Source organism: Periplaneta americana, chromosome 10 (assembly GCF_040183065.1).
Source record: "Periplaneta americana isolate PAMFEO1 chromosome 10, P.americana_PAMFEO1_priV1, whole genome shotgun sequence".
In the NCBI taxonomy this organism is placed as follows: domain Eukaryota; kingdom Metazoa; phylum Arthropoda; class Insecta; order Blattodea; family Blattidae; genus Periplaneta; species Periplaneta americana.
This window is the reverse complement of record NC_091126.1, coordinates 166,704,938-166,729,342: the sequence shown is the minus strand read 5'-3', so window position 1 is coordinate 166,729,342 and position 24,405 is coordinate 166,704,938. Positions and strand designations below refer to the sequence as shown.

Sequence of the window (24,405 nt, the reverse complement as noted above, 5' to 3'; positions counted from 1 at the left end):
TTTTTTTTTTTTGCATTTTTTGCCTTTTTCAACTCATAAGAGCATCTTTTGTTTTATTCTGTCATTTTTAAGACATTTTAATTTAATTTTGGCCATAAATCCCCATTATTAATGTAAAATAATGTATATTTTCTTTGATATTTTCTTTACATATTTTGTCCATTAATACCCATTATTTTGTATAATATTTTAATCGTTTTTCTACACAAATATTGCCATTTTAACGTAGTACACCCCATGCAATGTATCAGTCCAACAACCCCTTCAATATAAACTCCTCTATACCTGCTAATTCTGAATAAGAGTGGCCTTATGGTAGACTACATGAAAACTAAAAGTAAAGTAAATCCATGGTGCTACAGCTCATGAAGGGCCAACACCGACCAGCTAACTGTTCACCACATGCCAAAGCAGAGGTGAACGATCATACATGAAAACTACATCAGGTAAAATAATTAAAGTGTACTACTTAGAAAAAATTATGTAAAATTTAATTTAATTACTAGTTTAAATATTAAGTAGTACAAAACCTCTTTTCCTACTAAGCCAATTATGTAAGATCAATTTTGAGGGCATTTTTAAGGGCATATTTGAAAGATTTTTAGATCATAAATGCATTGTTTTTAGGACATTTTTTCATGATTTATGGGTCATCAAAATCCTAGCCCTAATTATGATATTATTATCTCGAACCGAGAACCCTAATATAAAGACAATTATACAATGTCTATTTCTAATTTGTTTTAAAGTCAATGGGATTAAAATGTATCATGTAAAATAATTATTTCTTGAAATCTAAGCGCAAAGAAACAAAATAGTGGAGGACTTCTCCATTCATAATATCTACTCAAGCAAACGCAATATAGTGAACATGGTAATAGTGAACATGGTAATAATCAATGACAGGACTTCAATTCGTGAGCACAACTAAAATTCTACATGACTGTACTGATACTGTATATTTGTCAGGCAAAAAGTACTTACATGGTAATAAATCAAATTGGCCTTCAAGTGTAGCTAATTAAGGATAGTTTAAAATGATCTCTCTTTCAAACACATCTAGAGTTTCCCATTTCACAACTTGACCTTGGGCTCTAACTTTCACGGTTTCAAGATGTTTTATTACCCTACCATATTTTAATCTCTTAAAAAGCTTATTCCCAACATTTCTAATTTTAGCTGCACTTATTACATCTAGCTCATTGTAATTTAAGTCCAATTCAATGAAATATAGCTGCAACAGAAATTTAAACATATATATTATAAACTTGACTATTTGAATCTGTTACATAATGTGAAAGCAAAATAAAACGTATTTCTGTGGATGTTTTGTGCTATAGTTTAGAAATCTTTGTTAAAAAAAACACGCACATGCGCATGCGGTGCACCATGTAGACATAAAATCTTCATGTATCTTAATTGAATGCGCATTTTAAACTTGATTCTTTCAATATTTTCCCCAGATTGCATGTATACGTGCATGGAAAATTGAACGGTGTAGATGCAGCTATAGTATGTACAGGTATCCCCCTTTATTCGCCATGATGACGCTTGGGGGACATGGAGGTAGAGCTCAATGCTTGCATGACCTTGGCACTAGAATGAAGTGTTGTGGTTGGCACTATGCTCTGACCAACTTTTACCACCAGGAAAGACGCAGTACTGAATTTGATAGGAGGCTGAGTGAAACTCGGAGCCATTCTGGAAGTTTTGGCAACGAGAAAAATTGTCGCCACTTGGGACTGAACTTGAGACCTTCCAGTCTGTAGCCAGTTGCTCTACCAATTGAGCTACCTGGCCTAGTTTATACGAGTACTGCTTAATACACTAGTAGGGTTGCCAGATTGTACATTTTTTCCATATTGTTACATTTCTTTACCTTAAAATAAATCTTCCGTAATTTGAAGGTTATTTACATTTCCATCCCACCACAATATATTTATTTTAAACACAGAATCTACTAGACCTATATGCAAAGATTTATTTCCACAATCCTATGAAATTTAAGTGATCAGATGTAAGAAATAATAATGTTTTGTTGACTCGATAAGAGTTGAACTATAAGTATTTCTCAACTTCAATCAATCATGCAGAAAATTTATCTTGGAGAAAAAAATAATACATTACTTCAAGCTGCCAAATCATACGTTAAATATAAGGGAAATCAGCACTGTTTCATGTTTTTCTAGTATGAATAGTTCTATTACACTTATACTAGAAAAAATAAAATTATATATATATGTATATGAAGAGTTCGTGGAAAAAACGATGAATGTCACATTTCTGTTAAGGATTAGATAATGATCTAATTGAGTCTATAACTGCAAGATGTAGTGCTGTTTCTATAGAAAATAAAGGAAAAGATTACTATATTCGTGGTGATAATTCTCCTTTTTACCATTTTTCATAAGAACAACATTAAATTTCGCAATGATCCATTGAATTAAATAATGACATCAACCTTAAGAAAACTGTGACATTCATAGTTTTTCCCGCAAACTCTTCATATATATATAAGCCTAACAAAGGTTATGTAATTTTTCAATTTGTTTATTTTACGATGCTTCATCAACTGTGATAGTTACCTAGCATCTAAATGAAATGAAGGTGATAATGCCAGAAAAATGAGTCCAAGGTAAACCCCAAAATAAACATCAACCAGGTAAATTTTCCCAACCAGTATTTCAACCCGGGTCCACTCATTTCATGGTCAGACACAGTTTTTGTAAATGTATTTTATATTGTTAAATGTCTAAAACAGAATTAAGAACTGTAATGACCTTACACCTTAAAAAATAAAGAAATTAATTATGCTACTGAATCCTTGAGAAGTTCCATTCTTCCTTATACCTTCCTTATCTTTTTTAATATTCCTTTTAATTCTAAAACAAATCTGAAAACCCTACACACTAGAACAGCATTTCTCAAACTATGATCCGCGGCCACCTGTGGTCCTGGAGTTCTGCTCTTGTGGTCCTTCAAAAAAGACAGAAGAAGAAATAAAATTCAAACGAATTGCATATCACACTACAGCCGAAAATCTCAGAGTTTGGAAATGACACATGACAATCGTCTTTTACTTTTCTCCCAGTACTAATATTTTATGAAATAATTTCTTATCCTACCCGTCTACCCACTCTACCCTCAGCAACAAACGAGGGATTTAAAGCACTATGAACTATGAACGTGGCATTTCTCGCCATCTTTTCCCTGCACAACTGGTGCTGCGCCCGTAACCCAGCCAGGGACCACTCGAATTCATAACAGAGGACCAAAGTACCGAACCTTTTCATGTATTGGTGACTTTCTTGATAGTTTTGCCGACACCCAGTCTGCATATTGAAATGGGCACGTATAATACGTCGTACACCAATAAAATAGAACGTGCCAAATTGCATCTTTACTTGTTGAAAATCGTGCATGTTTCTGCATTAATCTTTTTTTATTTCTTTTTCCAGATGATGATATAAGAAATTTTAGACTCCGCCTATTTTAAAATCCGACAGGTTTACTTTTACACTTGCATGTTTCTTCTCTATGTGCCGTTTCAATTTCGCGGGTTTCATACAATCGTTTGAAAGCACTTCGTAACAAACAACGCACCGAGGTTTAGGTTCACTCTCATAGCCACACCAAGTAAATCCAAGTTCCAAATAACTCTTGTCATATTTACGAAAGTGTTTTTTCTTTGAATAGCTATCACTAGGACTAGATATTTCTGTAATGGCACTATAATCACTGATATTAATATATTTCTTCACACACAGCTTCTGAACTATTAACACTGCCTAAATGAAGCGTATCATCATGTTCCTTTCTTTTCAAAGATCCGGATCGAAGTCAGTTTTCCATTATTTATAATGGACACTATTTAATAGAAACATGGACAACTACTGCATGTACCACATAAGAAGGATTTCAAAGAACTAGCTGTTAACAGGCAAGCGATGAATCAACAATGCACAGAATTTGTTATAAGTTAATTGTGATTGGCTACAAAAAATATAATTAGAAAGTATTATAATTAATTGTTCTATTTTAAAATATAAGTAAATTTGCTTTAGAAGGGAACAAGAGTAAGGTGGTCCGCGGAACTGTTCTGACTTAAAAATGTGGTCGTCACTTCAAAAAAGTTTGAGAAACACTGCACTAGAATATACAGTAATAATTATAAATATTAAAATAATTTAAAACTTGAAAAATTCTTTTACAAACCTGTTTATTATTGATCAACACTCCTTTCATTTCTATACTCATGTCTACAGCAGAAATAAAAGCGAAACTGTATATGCTTCTAAATTATGTAGCTGATTAATACCATCAAAGAGAAAACCGTCTAGACTCCATTTTAAGTCTATGTACACATCATTATCTCTCGACAATAATACTATAAAATCTAGGATTTGTCGCTCCTGATTAGATATAGCACTCCTTAGACCACATTAACTATTAAAATAGAAAGAAAACAGTTGTATGTTTTTGAGACACAGTGAAATGTTCAGAGAATCTAAAGCCATCAAAGAACTGACAAATTCTTTCAGAATTACTTCTCTGATTCGAACTTCATATTTTTTTTTCAATCAAAAGAGTTATTTTTTCCACAATGTTGTTTTTTAGTCACACATTGCAAGCTTCATAAACTGCAGGAGGATAGCTAAAAATAAATGCTTTGCTTGTGATTCAACGCTGGAAAGGAAATGAAGTTTGTTTTGGCCTCTGATCAAGAGGGTCTTTGCAATATGTTTATTATAAATAAAATAAAGGATATATGACAGAGTTGCGTTAATATAACCGAAAGCAGCACAGGTCTTCTACTCCACAAGCCACAGAATCAATATTTTCAACTTTCGTGTAACTCACGATTTTTAACTGAACTATGTACAATGGAGAAGTGACAGGTGAAATGATCAGTAGCGGAAGGTGGGTTTGAAAGTTGAGGAGGCCAAGACGTGAATCATGAGAATATAAAAATATAGGGCCTGTGACGTACCTCATTACCAAGCGCAGAATTTATACATTTTAAGAAACTAAAATTAGGTTTTCCAATTTATGTTTTAGGATTTTAAATCTTATGTTTAGAAATGTATATGATTTTACGGAAAAAAAAAAAAAATAAAAATAAACAACATACTGTTAATATATTACAACGACTTGGTAAAGATTGCCACTCTTTGGGACACTTTAAGTCCTAACCTACGAATTAGGTCTTTTTAGGTCATATTACATTTAAGAATGTTACTCTTTGCTACATAAAATGAACAAGAAAAACAATATTTCGAGAGTAACGAGATAGCAACAAAATTGATTCGAACCTAAGAATCCGGGGCTTGCTCATTACTATTACATAGTCTAATTTTACAGAAAATTAACTGGAGATTCCTCTTTCTTCGCAAACCGATCAAATAGGTCACAACATACTGAATAACTGCTAATAGAAGAAGCTAGAGGCAAATCTGCATTTGTTTCTAAACTCTCGATATATTTAAAATACTGTATAAGTAAATACATCTCGTAACACAAAAGAATAAAATAACAAGAACACCCGCAAACAAGAGAAAATCTAACAACATAAATGAAAACTTTTACGCAGGGAGAGAAAACTAACAACACGTGACTCAATTTTCTAAAACCGAGAGAAAGCTTCCGAATACAGCCAAAACCAGCTGTGACTATAAGCAGTACAGTTGTCAGCAGTGGGTAGGACATCTCCAAATCGGCTCCCCTCACACATTCTAGTCAAGTTTAAACACTCTTCTAACCAGCTATCTTATTGGTTGAACTGCTGTTGTCATGGTTACCGGGGAGTAGTGTCATGTAGCTATCTCCTCTCTCCCGCTCTCGCATAGACACTGCAGGCTGCTAGATGTAGACTATACAGGTTACAGCGCTATCTGTTATTTTTCAGTACGAATTATTTGTACTATCTACAATAGCCTATAGCGAGTGGGTATCACCAACTGGATGTGGTCGACTTTACGTAACTTACATCTTAGTCGTAGTGAATAATAAAATTAATATAAAAGGAAAAATGTTCATGTGCTATAACTTGTTTGTGATCTTAATTCAGCTGGAATTATTACTGCCATATTGTGTTCTGATAAAATATTAGGGGAGGCACGGCCTCCCTTGCCTCCCCTGAAAATCCGCCGCTGGAAATGATGTAGAATGTACAGAAATGTAGGAAGAAACGATATATGAATGAACTAACAGGCAGAATGGCTGACCCACTTACTTACTCACCTAGTTATTGAATGAATTACTTACACTCACCTAATGAAGAAATAAATTAACTGTCAAAGAAGCAACCTAACCAACTAAATAGTTTATTTTTATGTTGCTTTATCAACTGCGATGATTATCTAGCATCTGAGTGATATGTAGGTGATATTGCCAGCTAAATCCGTGGTAAGAATAAACATGAGTATATAGTATATACTGGAATTTTTAGTAGGCTATATACTCTTGTTAGTGAGAATAAAAACATTTGAGTACCTACTTATTTTTGATTACATACTCATAACATGGAAGCATAGTAGAATACACTCAAGTATCCATCTTGTACAGAATATATACTCAAGCTTGATAAGAATAAAAGCTAGTATATTCTCATATTTATAAGTTCGTTCTCATGTTATTCTGAGTATGGTTTGTAGCAGGCTCAATTCTGAATATTTGTTGATTTGTGTTCAGTTTAAAGTTAAATAAAAAAAAATGGCAGAATTTATGAACGATGTAGTACCTCATGGAAAAATATAGAAAAAGACGTGAACTCCAGAAGCCTTTAACGCTTCACAAAAGTGAATGTGAAATTGGTTAAACACGTATTTGTTCTTCATAAAAAACATAACCTAAAAAATATGAATGGCTATCAAATTATAAGGTTAGAGTGTATTGTTAAATATAATTAACAATTAGCCTACAGTTTATTTTGTAAAATTTGAATTGCAAAATGCAATTACTTGTAACTTTAAATTATATATATAACTCTCTATAATAAAAAATAAAATTAGCATAACTGGAATTCTAGAAATGGATTGTAATCGCTATCCAACATCCCGTAATGACGATTTCCCAGTACTATTTTCTTGTTTCCTGTTTATTAACGTCACTTATCTGATTCACACTCTTTTTCATGTTTATTTATTTATTCATTTATTTATTTACTTATTTATTTGGTTATTTTATTTATTTTATTATTTAATTAATTTATTAATTTGTTTGTTTATTTGTTTACTTATTTATTTATTTATATAAAGAAAAACACAAACCACTACAGCATGCGGATAGCATGTGAAAGTCTATAAAAAAAAACTGAGCATCACGGTGCAATGTGGTCAGAGAGGATAGGTAACATGAGTACATACTAACTTTTAAATGATCAAGAAGGTTGTAGAGATGAGTATATATTCACGCTAGGTAGAATGTCTTTCTTCTTATGAATATGAGTATGTTCTAGTGGTTACGACTATATAATCACAGGAAGTGCTCATACTCAAAAGTATAAACCTTGAGAAAGTACTTAAGCTTTATTCTTACTACCCAATGAGTCCAGGGTCCTGTGTCCAAAGTTACCCCGCATTTGCTCTTAACGAGTTGAGGGAAAACCCTGGAAAAAACCTGAACCAGGTAGCTTGTCCCAATCGGGATTTGAACCCAAGCCCACTCGTTTCACAGACTTGCTAACCACTACTCCACAGTAACGCATGCTAACTAAATGTATGAGCTGTGACCATCAATGTGGCTCCATGGACTACGCTGACGTGAAAAAAAAAAAAAAACTGTCTTACAAACAGATGTCCGGCCAAAAAAAACAAGAACTTTCATTTTAAAAAGTTTGGATCTGTGTGCAATAAGGATATACAATTTTGTCTTGCATTCATAAATAAAACAGACTCCAATACAACTGCAATTCTGCCTGACATGTATAGTTAATTTACATTCACCATAATTAGGTAAACATATTAAATTTCTACACTCTACGTATTTCACAACATTCACCATAAACCAACAAATGCAATATACGAACTGACACACATGGTCTCTTCTTCAACCTTGAAATACCGTGCAGTGAACATGTGTAATTCAAGAATGTCAAAGAATGCATAAATTATGCATAATTGCTTGAATCTAAAAACTGCTCTAAATAGAAATAATCAATATTAGAGAAGCTTCTTGGCCCAATTCATTGTGGTTTTCCAGGAAAATTCTACATTCAACCATTTTCTTTTCTTTTCGTTTGTGCAAATGTCTTCAAACTGACAGGAGTAATAGGACGAATTAGTCTGTGCAGATTCATGTTAGTGTAAATGGCTGTTTTTGTTAACATCACGATTTGATGTAATTTCTAATAAAGCTGTCAAAGTATCATAAAGGTACAGGTTTGGAAGTAAATCCCGAAAAGACAAAGTATATGATTATATCTCGTGACGAGAATATTGTACGAAATGGAAGTATAAAAATTGGAAATTTATCCTTTGAAGAAGTGGAAAAAATTCAAATACCTGGGAGCAACAGTAACAAATATAAATGATACTCAGGAGGAAATTAAACACAGAATAAAAATGGGAAATGCCTGTTATTATTCGGTTGAGAAGCTTCTATCATCCAGTCTACTGTCAAAAAATCTGAAAGTTAGAATTTATAAAACAGTTATATTCTATATGGTTGTGAAACTTGGACTCTCACTTTGAGAGAGGAACATAGGTTAAGGATGTTTGAGAATAAGGTGCTTAGGAAAATATTTGGGGCTAAGAGGGAAGAAGTTGCAGGAGAATGGAGAAAGTTACACAACACAGAACTGCATGCATTGTATTCTTCACCTAACATAATTAGGAACATTAAATCCCGACGTTTGAGATGGGCAGGGCATGTAGCACGTATGAGCGAATCCAGAAATGCATATAGAATGTTAGTTGGGAGGCCGGAGGGAAAAAGACCTTTGGGGAGGCCGAGACGTAGATGAGAAGATAATATTAAATGGATTTGAGGGAGGTGGGATATGTTGATAGAGACTGGATTAATCTTGCTCAGGATAGGGACCAATGGTGGGCTTATGTGAGGGCGGCAATGAACCTCCGGGTTCCTTAAAAGCCAGTACGTAAGTAAGTAAGTAAGTAAGTAAGTATCATAAAGAAAAAGGTATATGAATTTAGCAACTGCTCTAAAAATTATGGTAGAACAGAAATAATAAATTTGTGAAACTTATGTATTTATTATCAGGTGACAGTCCCAGTTAAATTTTAATTTATTTTACACAATATTTATATTTTCACGTAAGGTGTTTCAGCAAACATATTCTTTAGTCCACTGCTGTGGAGTAATGGTTAGCGTGTCTGACGGCGAAATGAGCAGGCCTGGGTTCAAATACTGGTTGAGACAAGTTACCTGGTTGAGTGTTTTTCTAGGGTTTTCCCTCAACCCACTATGACTAATAAATTTCGGTGCTAGACACCAGACTGATTTCACTGACATTATCACCTTCAACAGACCTCTAGAAAAATAACCAAGGACGAGACTAGTGAAGTGTTCTGTATGAAGTGTGGCACTGTATGGGGGCAGAAACATGGATATTACGACGAAGTGAAGGGAAGCGAATAGAAGCATTTGAAATGTGAATATGGAGGAGAATGGAATGTGTGAAGTGGACAGATAGAATAAGAAATGAAGCTGTGATGGAAAGAGTGGGTGAAGAAAGAATGATGCTGAAATTGATCAGGAAGAAAAAAAGGAATTGGTTGGGTCACTGGCTGAAAAGAAACTGCCTACTGAAGGATGCACTGGAAGGAATGGTGAATGGGAGAAGAGTTCGGGGCAGAAGAAGATATCAGATGAGACTACATTAAGATATGTGGATCATATGTGGAGACAAAGAGGAAGGCAGAAAATAGAAAAGACTGGAGAATGCTGGATTTGCAGTGAAAGACCTGTCCTTGAGCAGAACACAATGAATAAATGAATGAATGATCATATGAAGAGCCAAAGAGGAAGGTACAAAAGAATGATTACGTATTTCATGTTTATCACTGTTATTTCAATATATTTTTTTAGTAATTTTTTCCTCTAAATGTTGTTCAATATGATTAAAACTGAAAAATAAATGACGTGAAGATAATATTCTTCAGAGACAGACTTTCATTGCTTAAGCTCTGCACTGATTTCCTATCAAGTCGAAGTGGAATTTGTGGACAAATATGGTACTGGAGGTTCCCTCGAGGTATTCTGATTCCACTGCCATCATTTTTCCATCATTATTGAAAAAGTAAACAGGTGGGCAAAATCGTACTAGCACTGTGAGGTACACATGCATCTGAGTGTCTACAGCAGACAACAATTATTCAACTCAAATCAATGGAATCATGATAAAGCTGTGTGACTTTCTATCTTCTCCTCAAATGTATGCATGCGCACAAAATTTCACTCTGTCTCCCACTCCCTCCCACTCAGAATACTCTATCAATTAAATAACTCCAGACATTTTATCCCACTGTTGGATTTGTTAACTGAGATGCTTTGTCCCAAAATTATGTTTTTTTGGGAAATTTGTGCAATTATGAAGAGCTTAGGTAACTTACTTCTTATTTACTTACTGGCTTTTAAGGAACACGGAGGTTCATTGCCGCCCTCACATAAGCCCGCCATTGGTCCCTATCCTGAGCAAGACCAATCCAGTTTCTATCATCATATCCCACCTCCCTCAAATCCATTTTAATATTATCTTCCCATCTATGTCTCGGCCTCCCTAAAGGTCTTTTTCCCTCCGGCCTCCCAACTAACACTCTATATGCATTTCTGGATTCACCCACACCTGCTACATGCCCTGCCCATCTCAAACGTCTGGATTTAATGTTCCTAATTATGTCAGGTGAAGAATACAATGCGTGCAGTTCTGTGTTGTGTAACTTTCTCCATTCTCCTGTAACTTCGTCCCTCTTAGCCCCAAATATTTTCCTAAGCACCTTATTCTCAAACTTCCTTAACCTATGTTCCTCTCTCAAAGTGAGAGTCCAAGTTTCACAACCATAAAGAACATCCGGTAATATAACTGTTTTATAAATTCTAACTTTCAGATTTTTTGACAATAGACTGGATGATGAAAGCTTTTCAACCAAATAATAACAGGCATTTCCCATATTTATTGTGTGTTTAATTTCCTCCTGAGTATCATTTATATTTGTTACTGTTGGTCCAAGGTATTTGAACTTCTCCACCTCTTCAAAAGATAAATTTCCAATTTTTATATTTCCATTTCGTACAATATTATGGTCACGAGACATAATCATATACTTTGTCTTTTCGGGATTTACTTCCAAACCTATCTCTTTACTTGCTTCCAGTAAAATTCCCGTGTTTTCCCTAATCATTTGTGGATTTTCTCCTAACATATTCACATCATCCGCATAGACAAGCAGCTGATGTAACCGTTCAATTCCAAGCCCTCTCTGTTATCCTGGACTTTCCTAATGACATATTCTAGAGCAAAGTTAAAAAGTAAATGTGATAGTGCATCTCCTTGCTTTAGCCCACAGTGAATTGGAAACGCATCTGACAGAAACTGGCCTATACGGACTCTGCTGTACATTTCACTCCGACACATTTTAATTAATCGAACTAGTTTCTTGGGAATGCCAAATTCAATAAGAATATCATATAAGAGCTTAGGTACCTATATTTAAATTTGATAGATATGTTTTTGGAGAGAAGGAGAACGTGGTGGTAGATTCAACCTTCAAATTTAAGTTTTTATGGGATAAAAACTACACTATACGAGATTTATACAGGGTGTTTCAAAATGATTTTAAGAACCTTTGTGGTGTTTCAGGGCAGGACATTTGGAACCATTTAAGATAGAGAATGTATTTTCACCAAAGCCTCCTTTCAGAGCCACCACCTACGTCATTATAAAGTGCTAAACCCTGCAGTAGGTAACTTACTTGAAATTAAAATCTCTTTTGGTACTTGGTAATTGTCTCCGTGTTTCAAAAAGATTGTAAAAACCTTCATGGGGTTATAGTGCAGGACATTTGGAGCCATTTTTGATAAGAAATGCATGTCTACCGAACCATGTCAGTGTATTCCTGCCTATGGGCTATTCCATATGAAATCGATCAGTAAAAAACCTCGCATTTTTTTAATACTCTAATTTTTTCCCCTATTTATACAAGGTTCTGAGGACAGTGCATTTTAAAAAATATACTATCGAAAGTCAAACGGTTTTCCCACTATTGAGCGACAAATTTAGCGTATTTTATAAAAACAAGCCTCTTTCAGCGCTCAGAACTCTGGAACCATTTACTTCAGAACACTGAACGAGAGCTTATTTTGAAGCTGACATTTGGTAGGTCATGTTAAGAAGAAGTAATCCTTATTTTTATTGTATACAGAGAGAGATAATCTGATTTCACTTACTTTTAGGCTTTTTGCCAATTTGTAAAAATGTAAAAATATTGAGAAAAAACCTTGCATTATTAAGAGGGATTCGGCATTGTTTGCTTAGTGGCTCGGCAATAAGTTTCGAGGGTATTAAATAAATTAGTTTCACATGCCTAGACTTGAACGGAGCAGTACCGCACACACGGCCAAGAGCTGAAGATAAGCAAGCGTTGGGGGTCATTTTACTCCTGTGTTTATGAAAACTTGTGATAAAGCTAGCCCAGCTATGCGCTACTAGATGAAACATCACGTGTTTGTCTCCTGGCCTTGCTTGTCTCGGCTAGCTCCAGCCTCACAGTCAGCTGGTTACTTCACACGCGTACTATTTATTTCCTTTATTTGATATTTTCAATACGTTCTTATCAACGGTGCACCAGTAAAAAATATTGCTTATTTGTACTTTCAATGCGGAATCTAACCATATATTTTAAAAATATTTTTTCGTGGTCAAAGGCATCTTAATGAAGAAAAATCTAAATTTCTCCATTTCCATAAAAAGTAAGAAAGAATGTTTACTTGTCAATATAAACTTTAATTTCTCAGCATCAAAATAAATCATGATTTTGATCATTGGGTGAAAGGGTTTCAGAGCCACAACAGTTTAAATTTGCTAATTTTATGAAAATACGATACATTTAAATATTTTTAATTTAAACACTGTGAAGTTATGATGCCTCAAACTTTGCACAAAGCATTGTATCACAGTTGTCAACAGACAGAAAAAGTTTCATTGTATTTAAAAATTGCAAGGTCAGTTTTTTCTATATTTCGGTCGATTTGAGATGGAATAGCCCCTATGTATAATCCCATATTGTTGGATCAGTTCATTGTGCAACTACAGCTCAGGTTAAGCTTGGTGTAATGGTGACAAGAAAAGAGAGTGGCACGGTCGTAAAATGTGGACCTCAAAACAAATGTAAGGATCACTTTGAATATATTTTGTCTAAAAAACTGTACCATATTTGTTTTATTTGATAAAATCAACATTTCCAATTTGAAACATATTTGAAATGTCCCATTAACAAATGAAGTGTAAACAACTTACAATGTTGGGCTCTTCTCTTGTCGACATTCCACTACTTATTGGCCTGAAGGAGTAAGGAGCAATGATGATTCATTCAAAGTGCACTATCATCACAGACTACAACTCAGGGTAATAAAACAATGCGGATGTGTTACTTCTATTGTCGATACAAGGGAAGCACTCTTACTTACAACAACCTAAATGTACCGAATCATCGTCTATGGTGTTGCCTTCTTGTTGTTTTCTGCATGAACACAACAATTTAACTATCTGCAGGGGCTAGCACTTTTACAATGACGTAGCTCTGGAAGGATCTTCGGTAGATATGCATTCCCTATCTCAAATGGCTTCAAATGCCCTGTCCTACCATCCAACGAAGTTTTTTACAATCTTTTTGAAATATTCTGTATATCTTGTCACTGATTTAAGTCATTATCTTAAGAGCAAGTTAAAGAATTAGGTTTTTGGAAAAAGGTAATATTTTGTTACCTAGCAAATAGTTGAAGAATTAAAGAGAATTTATTATTTGCTAACAGATAGAAGCAAGAGAATTTGTATTTTTATGACTTTCAAAACGTTTCTGCAAGCTGATCTATCACAGTAGCGGACGGTGGGTTTGAAAGTTGGGGAGGCCAAGACGTGAATGATGAGAATATAAAAATATAAGGCCTGTAACATACCTCATTACCAAGCACAGAAGTCATAGGTTTCAAGAAATTAAAATTAGATTTTCCAATTCATGTTTTAGGATTTTAAATCTTATGTTTAGGAATTTATATGATTTTACGGGGGGAAAAAAATAAATAAACAACATACTATCAATATATTACAACGGCTTGGTAAAGATTGCCTCTCTTTAGGACACTCCAGGTCCTAACCTACGAATTAGGCCTTTTTAGGTCATATTGAATTTAAGAATGTTATGCTGTGCTACATAAAATGAATAAGAAAAGCAATATTTCGAGAATAAGGAAATAGCAAAAAAATTGATTCGAACCTAAGAATCCGAGACTTGCTCATTACTATTACATAGTCTAATTTTACAGCAAATTAACTCGACGTTCCTCTTTCTTCGCAAACCGATCAACATACTGAATAACTGCTACTAGAAGAAGCTAGAGACAAATCTGCATTTTTTTCTAAACTCTCGGTATATTTAAAATACTGTATAAGTAAATACATCTCGTAACACAAAAGAATAAAATAACAAGAACACCCGCAAACAAGAGAAAATCTAACAACATAAATGAAAACTTTTACGTAGGGAAAGAAAACTAACAACACGTGACTCAATTTTCTAAAACCAAGAAGAGAGAAAGAGAGAGAGCTTCCCAATACAGCCGAAACCAGCCGTGACTATAAGCAATACAGTTGTTAGCGGTGGGTAGGACGTCTCCAAATCGGCTCCCCTCACGCGTTCTATCAAGTTTAAACACTCTTCTAACCAGCTGTTTTATTGGTTGAACTGCTGTTGTCATGGTTACCTGGGAGTAGCGTCATGTAGCCGACTCTTCTCGCCCGCTCTCACATAGACACTGCAGGCTGCTAGATGTCGACTATACAGGTTACAGCGCTATCTGTTATTTTTCAGTACGAATTATTTGTACTATCTACAGTATAGCGAGCGGGCATCACCAACTGGATGTGGTCGACTTTACATAACTTACAGTACATCTTAGTCATAGTGAATAGTAAAATTAATATAAAAGGAAAAATGTTCGTCATTTGCTGTAACTTGTCTGTGATCTTAATTCAGCTGAAATTATTACTGCCATATTGTGTTCTGGTAAAATATTAGGGGAGGCACGGCCTCCCTTGCCTACCCTGAAAATCCGCCGCTGATCTATCACAAATAACACAGATTCATTTTCTAGGATTAAGTAACATTATTATAATGAACATTCTTCCCAGTGTCAAGGGTAAAGAAGCATGAGAAATTCACCTCCCTTTTTCAAATGTGCTTGTTGCATGACTTCAACATGAGATATTGTTGATTTTCGGAGTTTCGAATAAACGAAGGCTCGTCATACTACAGAAGACAAATTTCTGCTTTCTCAAATACTGTAAAAGTATTTTTTTTTATGTTTGTCCATATATACTGTACATCTATAATGTTTACCGTTTTAAATACTGCATACATTTGCCTCTCTCAAGAACACCATGCCAATGAAGTTAGGTTTGCTCCTATGTGTAGGCAAATGGATGAGAATAACTCGGAAGTATGATCTCCACATTCATTCAATTAACTTAATTTCTTTACAATCTGCCATAATATGGTACATTTTTTCTTTAATGTACGACGGTAACTCATACATGTCACTGCGGCAATCTAAAATTTTTTGCATAAATTTTATTCGCATTCAATATTTACAAGTGGTTCTATGACAGCAAATGAAATTTTGCAAAATAATTATACTTCATTCAGATCACAACATATATTGCAATTGCAAGGTAACGGAGGCAGATGTTTTAAAAAATGCGTAATAATTTATACATTCCTCATAACCAACAATGATGTAGATCAGCATTTCTCAAACTTTTTTCAAGTGGGGACCACTTTTTTAAGTTATTCCAGTTAAGGAAATGAACATTTTCGCAGACCACCTTAAGCAAATTTATCATTTTTGTAGCATATTTTAATATCAGTATACTTATATTTTAAAATAGAATAAATTAATTAAAATTAATTTAATTCAATTAATGTTATATTAGTATTAACTAATTAAGTCAATGTTAATAGAAGAAAACTCATTTTCGTTTTTTTTAATAATTCAAGTTATTAGAGTTTAGATAATCTTTAATTAACTAAAAATGTAAATGTTGGTACTCACATTAAAGAGATTCTTGTACAGTTGTTCTATACTTGGATGTATGCTGACAAGCTTAAGTCGGAGATAGTCACATACATCAAGTTATTTTATTAGAGTTAGTGATGAAAACCTTTTCTCACACAGATACGTAAAAGCAAACTGAATTATGATCTCTAAAGCACCATTGTACAGTCCACTGTATTCTCTTTTCACTTGTGATGCAGTCCAGAAATTAACCATACCTTCTGCTTCGAATTCCATTTTAAGTTCGGTGTCATTCGAGAGTTAAATTAACTGTGCTCTTTCACTTTATGAAAATTTATTATTTTCAATATCGCAATGAAAGTAATCACGAACCTATGAAAATTCGTCAGAATTACTTGGAAAATAAGTCATAAATACGTGAAAAGGTTCGGCACTTTGGTCCTCTGTTATGAATTCGGGTGGTCCCTGGCTGGATTACAGGTGCCAGATGTGCGGGGAAAAAATGGCGAGAAACACCATGTTCATAGTGTTTCAAATTCCTCTTTTGTTGTTGAGAGTAGAGTGGGAAGTCGGTAGACAGGTAGGGTAATAAATTTCATTAATTGTCAGTACTGGGAGAAAAAGTGAAAGGAAATTGCCATGTGTCATTTCCAAACTCTGAGATTTTCAGCTATAGTGTGATACGCAATTCGTTTGAATTTTATTTTTTCTTCTGTCTTTTTTGAAGGACCACAAGGGCAGACCTCGAGGACCACAGGTGGTCCATGGACCATAGTTTGAGAAACCCTGATGTAGATGATGTAGAAAACTACAAGCACCATTGTCCTTGTTAGTGATAGCCAATAAACATTTGTGCATTTCTAAACAAAAAAAGTGTCCTGGCTCTGGGATTTCGGTAGTAGCAGTAGCAGTAGTCGTCGTAGTCGTCGTCGTCGTCGTCGTCGTCATCGTCATCATCATCATCATCATCATTTCCGCAAGAATACTTATGGAATGTCAAATGAAAATACATGGATTCAAATCTAGACATAGAGGTCGTTAAGAGGGCTCAACAATAAAGACTGAGAAAGACTTTTTCTCATCACACAGTGGAGATAAGGTAGTGAAACAATTTTTAATGAACAGGATAGATCTCACATGTTTGATGGAAAAAATTGAAAGCATGTACGCACATGGATCATAGTAAAGAGAGAGAGTTCGCCAGTTGGCTGTGCAATAAGGAGTTGCTTCCTAATGAGCAGTATGCTGCTCTGAAATTTTGCTTCTGTCTGCAGAAATTCGGTATGAAAGCATACAAAATGTTACAGGAAGCAAATGGCGATGATGTTCTGCCACATCAACTGCACTTCGGTGGTTCAAGAAGTTTATGGAAGGTCGTGTTTCAACAACAAAGCAGGACAATCCAGGTGCTCCAAACACTGCAGTGAATGAGACTGTGATGAACACAGCTGCCATCATTGTTCGAGAAGATCGACGAATAACAGTGGATAGATTGGCAGACATGGTACAGATTTCCCATGGTAGTGCATTCACCATTTTGCACTATCACCTACATATGAGATGCACATGTGCCAGATAGGTGCCAAAATTGTTGAAGCCTGAACAGAAGATGGCGTGAATGGATGTGTGTCTGGAGCTTCAGCTTCTGGTAGCAAACCATGGCGAGGCATACCTGAATTCCATCATTACAAGTGATGAGATTTCGCTTCACCATTACGACCTTGAAACTAAACAGGTCTGGAAATCATCTGGTTCTCCGACACCAAAGAAGGCCAAGGTTGTTCGGCTGGCAGGAAAGGTTATGGTGATTTCGTTCGACTGTCGTGGAATGGCTTATCAACATATAGTCCCCCCACAAACAATGGTTAATGGGGAGTATTACAAGACTGTTTTAAGCATCCTGGCAGAACACATCCAACGAAAACACCCTGAGCTGCATCCATCTTGTTGGCACCTTTATCATAATAATTCACGCCCTTATTTTTGCAACGTTGTTGCTCAATATTTGGTCCGAAAAAACATCGAATGTGTGCCCTATCCTCCATACAGCCCGGACCTAGCTCCATGCGACATTTTTCTGTTCCCTCATCTCAAAATGGAGTCTCCTATCCAGGGGCAGCCTTATGTGCTACAGTACAATGATAATTTTTGCTCAAATAATGTATTTGTAATACCATAGTATCTGATCTGTCATTTAACAATTTCCCGTGGTTATATTCATGACGCATTATCAAGTGTTTAGTCTCCGCTCTTCGCTCTTTGGTGCCTCAGGGGGTTCGTTGTGCTACTCTGAACTTCATATGAGAATGTAGACATTTATGCGCATGTGCGAAGCTGAAATCACTGCTCTGATTGGCTAATTTTACGCGGGAAAGTGCTGTAGTCAGCTTCAGCACAACACAGCTTGGAGATTGAAAAAGTACAGCATAACGAAAGAATGCTTGTTTGTGGAAGAACTCGGAACTATTTACAATGTATTTGGTAATTCAAATATCAGACTGCTGCTGCCATCTACCTGTAGGCCTATGAGGTTCCTCTGAATCAGCTAGCAAGTGACGGAAAATGGAATCCCAGAAAATTGAAGCCAAGGAAGTATGTGACTGTATAATTCAGGAAACTACTCACTGTTTCCAGTCTTTAAGCTACCTAGACGCAACAAAATTGTTAAACAGCAAAAATTTTTAGAATTTTTCGTATAATTTTCGTGAACGCGAATTGAAGTTGCTGTCAACAGCTATACTATACTGAACAAAAGAGTGTTAAAGACACAACTTAGAGTTCTATACAGAAAACCCTACTTCCAAAATATAGATGTCTGTTCAGTTGTCACAATACATAGTCTCCAACAATTTACAGGTCCATTCCGTGAAGTAACGAAGTTGTTAAATATTTTCGTTACAACACCAATGGCCACTGCTGAGCCAGAAAGATGTTTTTCTTGCTTGAAACGCATAAAAACGGTTTTTAAGGAACACTATGTCCCAGGATAGTCTCACTGCTCTTGCAATACTGTAAATAGAAAAGAGTATGATGTCCAAGATGGAGGGGTTTAACACCAGGGTACAGTAATTGACAAGTTCTGCAGTAGGAAGGAACGTCGTATGGACTTCATATTTCGTCACTAGGCGAGTCTCAAATTAAGATAAATACATATAAGTGTATATAGTAGGCAGATAAAGAGATTGTAGCACACTCATTATTTTGACCACCAGCCGCTACGGGCTCCTATCGACGAAAAACACCAGTATGTCTTAAACATTATTGCCAATCATTACTAAATTTATTTCATATTCGTTTTCCTTTATAACCACACAAAATTTAACAAAAATTACTATGTTTATAAATATGAATAAAATTGTTAAAATTTAATAATTTTAGAGACTCGAAAATTAATGTGTGAATCTCTCAGAAGAAAGAAGAATGTTGGACAAATATTGAAACTACAGTATAAAAAATAAATTAAAAAAAAAACAAATGTAAGAAAACCATCTACATACATAAGGAGTGGTGGGGGGAAATCTTAAAAGACTAATGTTGCAGTCACATGCACATAATGGAAAGTATAGATATTAACTCTAAAGTGACTAGAAAGTCTGCATAAATCTATCTACATAAACATTATCTACTCACCAACTTTCTTTGACCAAGGAAAGCGTTTGTGCCATCCAAACTCTGAAAACAAAATATTTGCACGTATAAACAGATAATAAAGTGAATAAAAAAATACAAGTGTCAGGAAAAGTGTCGCCAAAAATATAACTCATCAATATTACGTAGATAAAGGGTATTTCTAAGGAAGAGCTGACAGTATTTAACCACAACTAATTTGGCCCAATTCTCTATGGAGAATCAAGTATATTTGTGATTCAACATTCATAAACACCCAAGTTCTCCTTAGAAAAATCCTATATATCTGGGGATTGTCTATAAAGCAAACTATTGGAAACATTTTCTAGAAGTACATAAAGAGGGAAAGATACTGAAGGAAATGCACCAAATAAGAGGAAATCTTGACTTCATTCACTGTTTATCACTAAGTAAATTTTATTAACTAATAATGATTCATAGTTCACATACAATTTTAAACAATACCAAACAGGATTGCAAATATAAAAGAAAACATACGTCCCACCCAATTAAACACTAAAAATCCAACAATTAGGGCTATTTTTCTAGTAAACATTTTTAAGACACTTTTCCTATGTATATTTCTTTCCCTCCTGACTTTCAAATGAATTCTAATTTGGAATGCAATTCAAAGAAATAAACTTTGCAGAAAGACTACAGAGCAAATGTTAGGTTGAATTCCATTTGAAAAATAGCCCCTTTTACAAGAAATAATTTGTATTCAAATGAGTGACACTATGCATGCCTTGTCTGTAATGTTTAAAGTTTGCAATATTGTTTGGGTATAAATAATATGAATTACAATTACTGGTAACAAAATAAACACACAACAAAGTACTGTATGTTAAATTGCACACAATTAATACTGCATTCCAAAAATTCACAATGAATGGTGTAATAAAATCATCCATTTATATAAATAGAATAAACAATTTTTCAAATGTCGAAACAATGTCATCTTCATAAGGAAATATATTACCATCCTACAGCACTGTCAAAATCTTTGAAGACGTATTCTATGTTTCTATAGTGTTTACAAGCATGATTTATGAAACGGTGATATCATAAAAGGATTAGAGAAAAGGTGGAAATAGTGAAAGTTGTCCAGCAGCAGAAGTATTAAAGGGTTAGAAAATGGTGAAAAGGGAATGAGAACAAAGTAGTTATATCTTTCTCGTATGACATTATTGTCCTAACATATCTGATCTAAAGCTGAGAGAAATCACAAAATTTCAAGAACAGTCTAACTGTACTGCATACAGAGTGTAGTGATGAAATTTGTAAACATTCTCTATGTTTAGCCCACTGTATTGTTAAACAGTCTGTAAAAAGAAAAAAAAAAAAAGAGTAATTTGGTAGAAAATGTTGGTCAATATAATACTGGTGACAGACTACAGTCACTAATCGCGATCGGGTTTGTAGTGTGTCACCGTCCCGATCGTGATCAGGAGCTAAATCCTGTTTCCAGAACAAGATAATCACGCTGAGGCACAGCCCAGTGGACGAAAGTAACATTTTAGTAATCCTTGGTTTCGAATCACCTTGATTTATATTATTTAGGAAGTCGTGATAGCTTCTGCTGTGAAATTTTGTTACCCCTTCCATTGTATTATATGAAATAGAAACGAAAATGAATGGCTATAAAATGAATTTGGCTACTATTAGACGTAGTGGAGAAATTTAATGCAGATGTGAGAAAAGTAAAAAGAAATATATTAACAAATGACAGACGAATTATTCATATTTCATATATCTAGAGAGCAATAGAAGGCTGCTGAAAGATGTTTCATTTCAATAAATAATGGATTACAAACTGGAACTGGTTTCTTTTTCAGATTTTCAATTTCAGTCTCCATTACGACGCTATCGTTGAGGTTAAGGTTGATTTTAAAAATATGTTTTATTAGGCCTACAAAATAATATAAATTTTTGGCATGATATAAATTGTATCAGTTTACATTGTAAAGCACATAACAATTTTAACAAATAAATTCCCATATCAAACTACAAGAAACAACAAAAAAGAGGGGGGGGGGGGGAATGAACAAACATCAAAAGAAAGTATGAACTTTAGGTGTTGTCCAGGAGGGAAACAAACGTATACATATGTACATAGAGAAAATTGTTTCCTCTATGGTAATTCAGCTGTTTACCAGACGGGACCTAGTGTCTCACCACATTTTTGGTAATCGCGATCGGGCCTGATCGCGATAAGTGCTAATAGCGATTAGTGCTGTAGTCTGTCACCAGTATAACGGACATCATTGACATCATCGAGGGGTCAAAGACTGGTTAGGTTTGGTATGTTGAGGTTTTTGGTATGCCTTAATATTATACGTTTTTTTGGTAGGCATACTAGAAACCTGAACAAACCAAACCTAACCTGTCACTAATCCTCGATGATGGCTGCCACATTTACCAATGTTTTCTACGGAATTACCGAAAAAAAAAAACAACCTTATCTTTATCAAAGAGGCTTACTGGACTCTAGTGTAAAGATCAACAGCCACATGAATACACTTTTTCTGCGGCTGTTATACAGTTCATGCAATCTGTAAAAAGGGTAATCTCGGTAATTTGTCTTGTGTAATTATTTTATTTTCTTACTGAGACTGCTTAATGTTAAATAAATTTATTACAACAGCACCAAGATACTTTTTTCAATAATGTACAGGGCATATCAAAAGTCTGGTAACACTTTCAATATTTTATTACACAAAAACCACAAATGATAGCACTTTCAAACATGCGTCAGTTTAAAGTCAAACTCTCAAAGTTCTGTTTACACCTTACAGAGATTCAATGTGTGAACCGCGAGTGACTCGGAAAATTAACAAGCACAACTGTCGTGTTTGGGGTACACAGAAACCTCACAGAATCATTGAACATGAAGGTGATTGACCAAAGGTGAATGTTTTCTGCGCGTTGTCACAACGAAAACTGTACGGACCTTTCTTCTTCATTGAGGCTACTGTGACTGGACATTCATATCTGGACATGTTGGAGCAATGGTTGGTGCTTCAACTTAGACAAGATCTCGATGACGATTTCATCTTTCGGCAAGATGGGGCTCTGCCACATTTCCACAATACAGTTCGTGCTTACCTGAATACGGAGATGTCTGAGCGTTGGATAGGACGTGCTGGAGTAAGGGACAGATGTTTCATGACATGGCCACCAAGGTCACCCGATATGACTGCATGTGACTTTTTTCTATGGGGATATCTAAAGGACTGTGTGTTAGTACTGCCTTTGCCACGTGATTTAGAGGAACTAAAAACCAGAATTCGAGAAGCTGCCATCACGGTTACAGAGGATATGTTGAAAAGGGTATGGGAAGAGTTTGATTATCGTTTGGACATCTGCCGAGTCACTCGTGGTTCACACATTGAATCTCTGTAAGGTGTAAACAGAACTTTGAGAGTTTGACTTTAAACTGACGTGTGTTTGAAAGTGCTATCATTAGTAGTTTTTGTGTAATAAAATATTGAAAGTGTTACCGGACTTTTGATATGCCCTGTATTATAAGATAATGCACTACTGTTCGAAAACGTAGAAATATTTGAATCTTGATTTAAAAGTTCGCCCATGAATATCTCCCAACTGTTAGATTTCGGACAGAGATATAGCAGACTAAATCAATATATCTGTTATTAACGGAAAAAAAAAATGGTAACCATCACTGATACCAGTAATTCTGTAGGACCAAAAATTAATCTCTACATAAATCGATATAGGTTACCCAAACTACATTATCCACAAGTATTTTACATTCATCCTGGGACAGTCTGTTTGTATACTATTCAAAAAATTGTTTCCTCAGAATATTAATTCGCAATGAAAATTATTTTCCCGAAATTAATAATAAAGCTTCAATTCAGTCATTGTCATTATAATTTTGGTTTCAGACCTTAGATCTCAGTAATTTAATTGCTCATCATTAACAAAATTAATGTCAAGATTTGTAAATATAAATTCAGAGACAAACTGTACACAAGAAAACATATATGATACACACACACGCAGCTAAAAGTGATAATTGAAAGGACATTCTTTCTGATATAAAACGAGATTCATTACTGTCCTTTGGAATGCAGTATTAACACTTCACATACATGCATTGATACATGCATACAGAAACATTTCATGCTAGAAAACATTACGAGGTATAGAAAAAAAAATTAAAAATAACTAATATTAAGGACTAAAATGTTTCCATAAAAAAGGACATTCTTCCTCTGCATTCATAGTGATAAGGAACATATCACATCACGACTTTTCGGTATCTCTTCCACAAAATGAATTCTTGACTACAAAAAAGGAGTAAATTGTAAAATTGTAAATTATATTTTATTTAATGACGCTCACAGCTGCCGAGGTTATATCACTGTTGTCGTGTGCCGGATTTTTGTCCCTCAGAGTTCTTTTACATGTCAGTAAATCTACTGACATGAGTCTGTCGCATTTAAGCACACTTAAATGCCATCGACCTAGGCTGAGATCGAACCCGCAACCTCAGGCACAAAAGGC

At 34.8% G+C, this 24,405-nt stretch overlaps 1 protein-coding gene across 6 annotated transcripts in view; it reads right to left on the bottom strand.

Annotated features, from left to right (window-relative positions):
* The window catches only part of LOC138708138 (adenosylhomocysteinase-like 1), a 176,640-nt gene that overhangs the window by 94,147 nt on the left and 58,088 nt on the right, over positions 1-24,405 (bottom strand). For 4 of the 6 annotated variants that reach the window (XM_069838359.1, XM_069838360.1, XM_069838361.1 and 1 more), the window contains one exon: positions 19,879-19,920. In XM_069838359.1, the coding sequence (XP_069694460.1) occupies positions 19,879-19,920 (42 nt within the window). Of the gene's footprint in view, positions 1-4,215; positions 4,273-19,878; positions 19,921-24,405 lie in introns of those variants that run through there. The other 2 variants (XM_069838363.1, XM_069838364.1) reach the window with 1 other exon arrangement.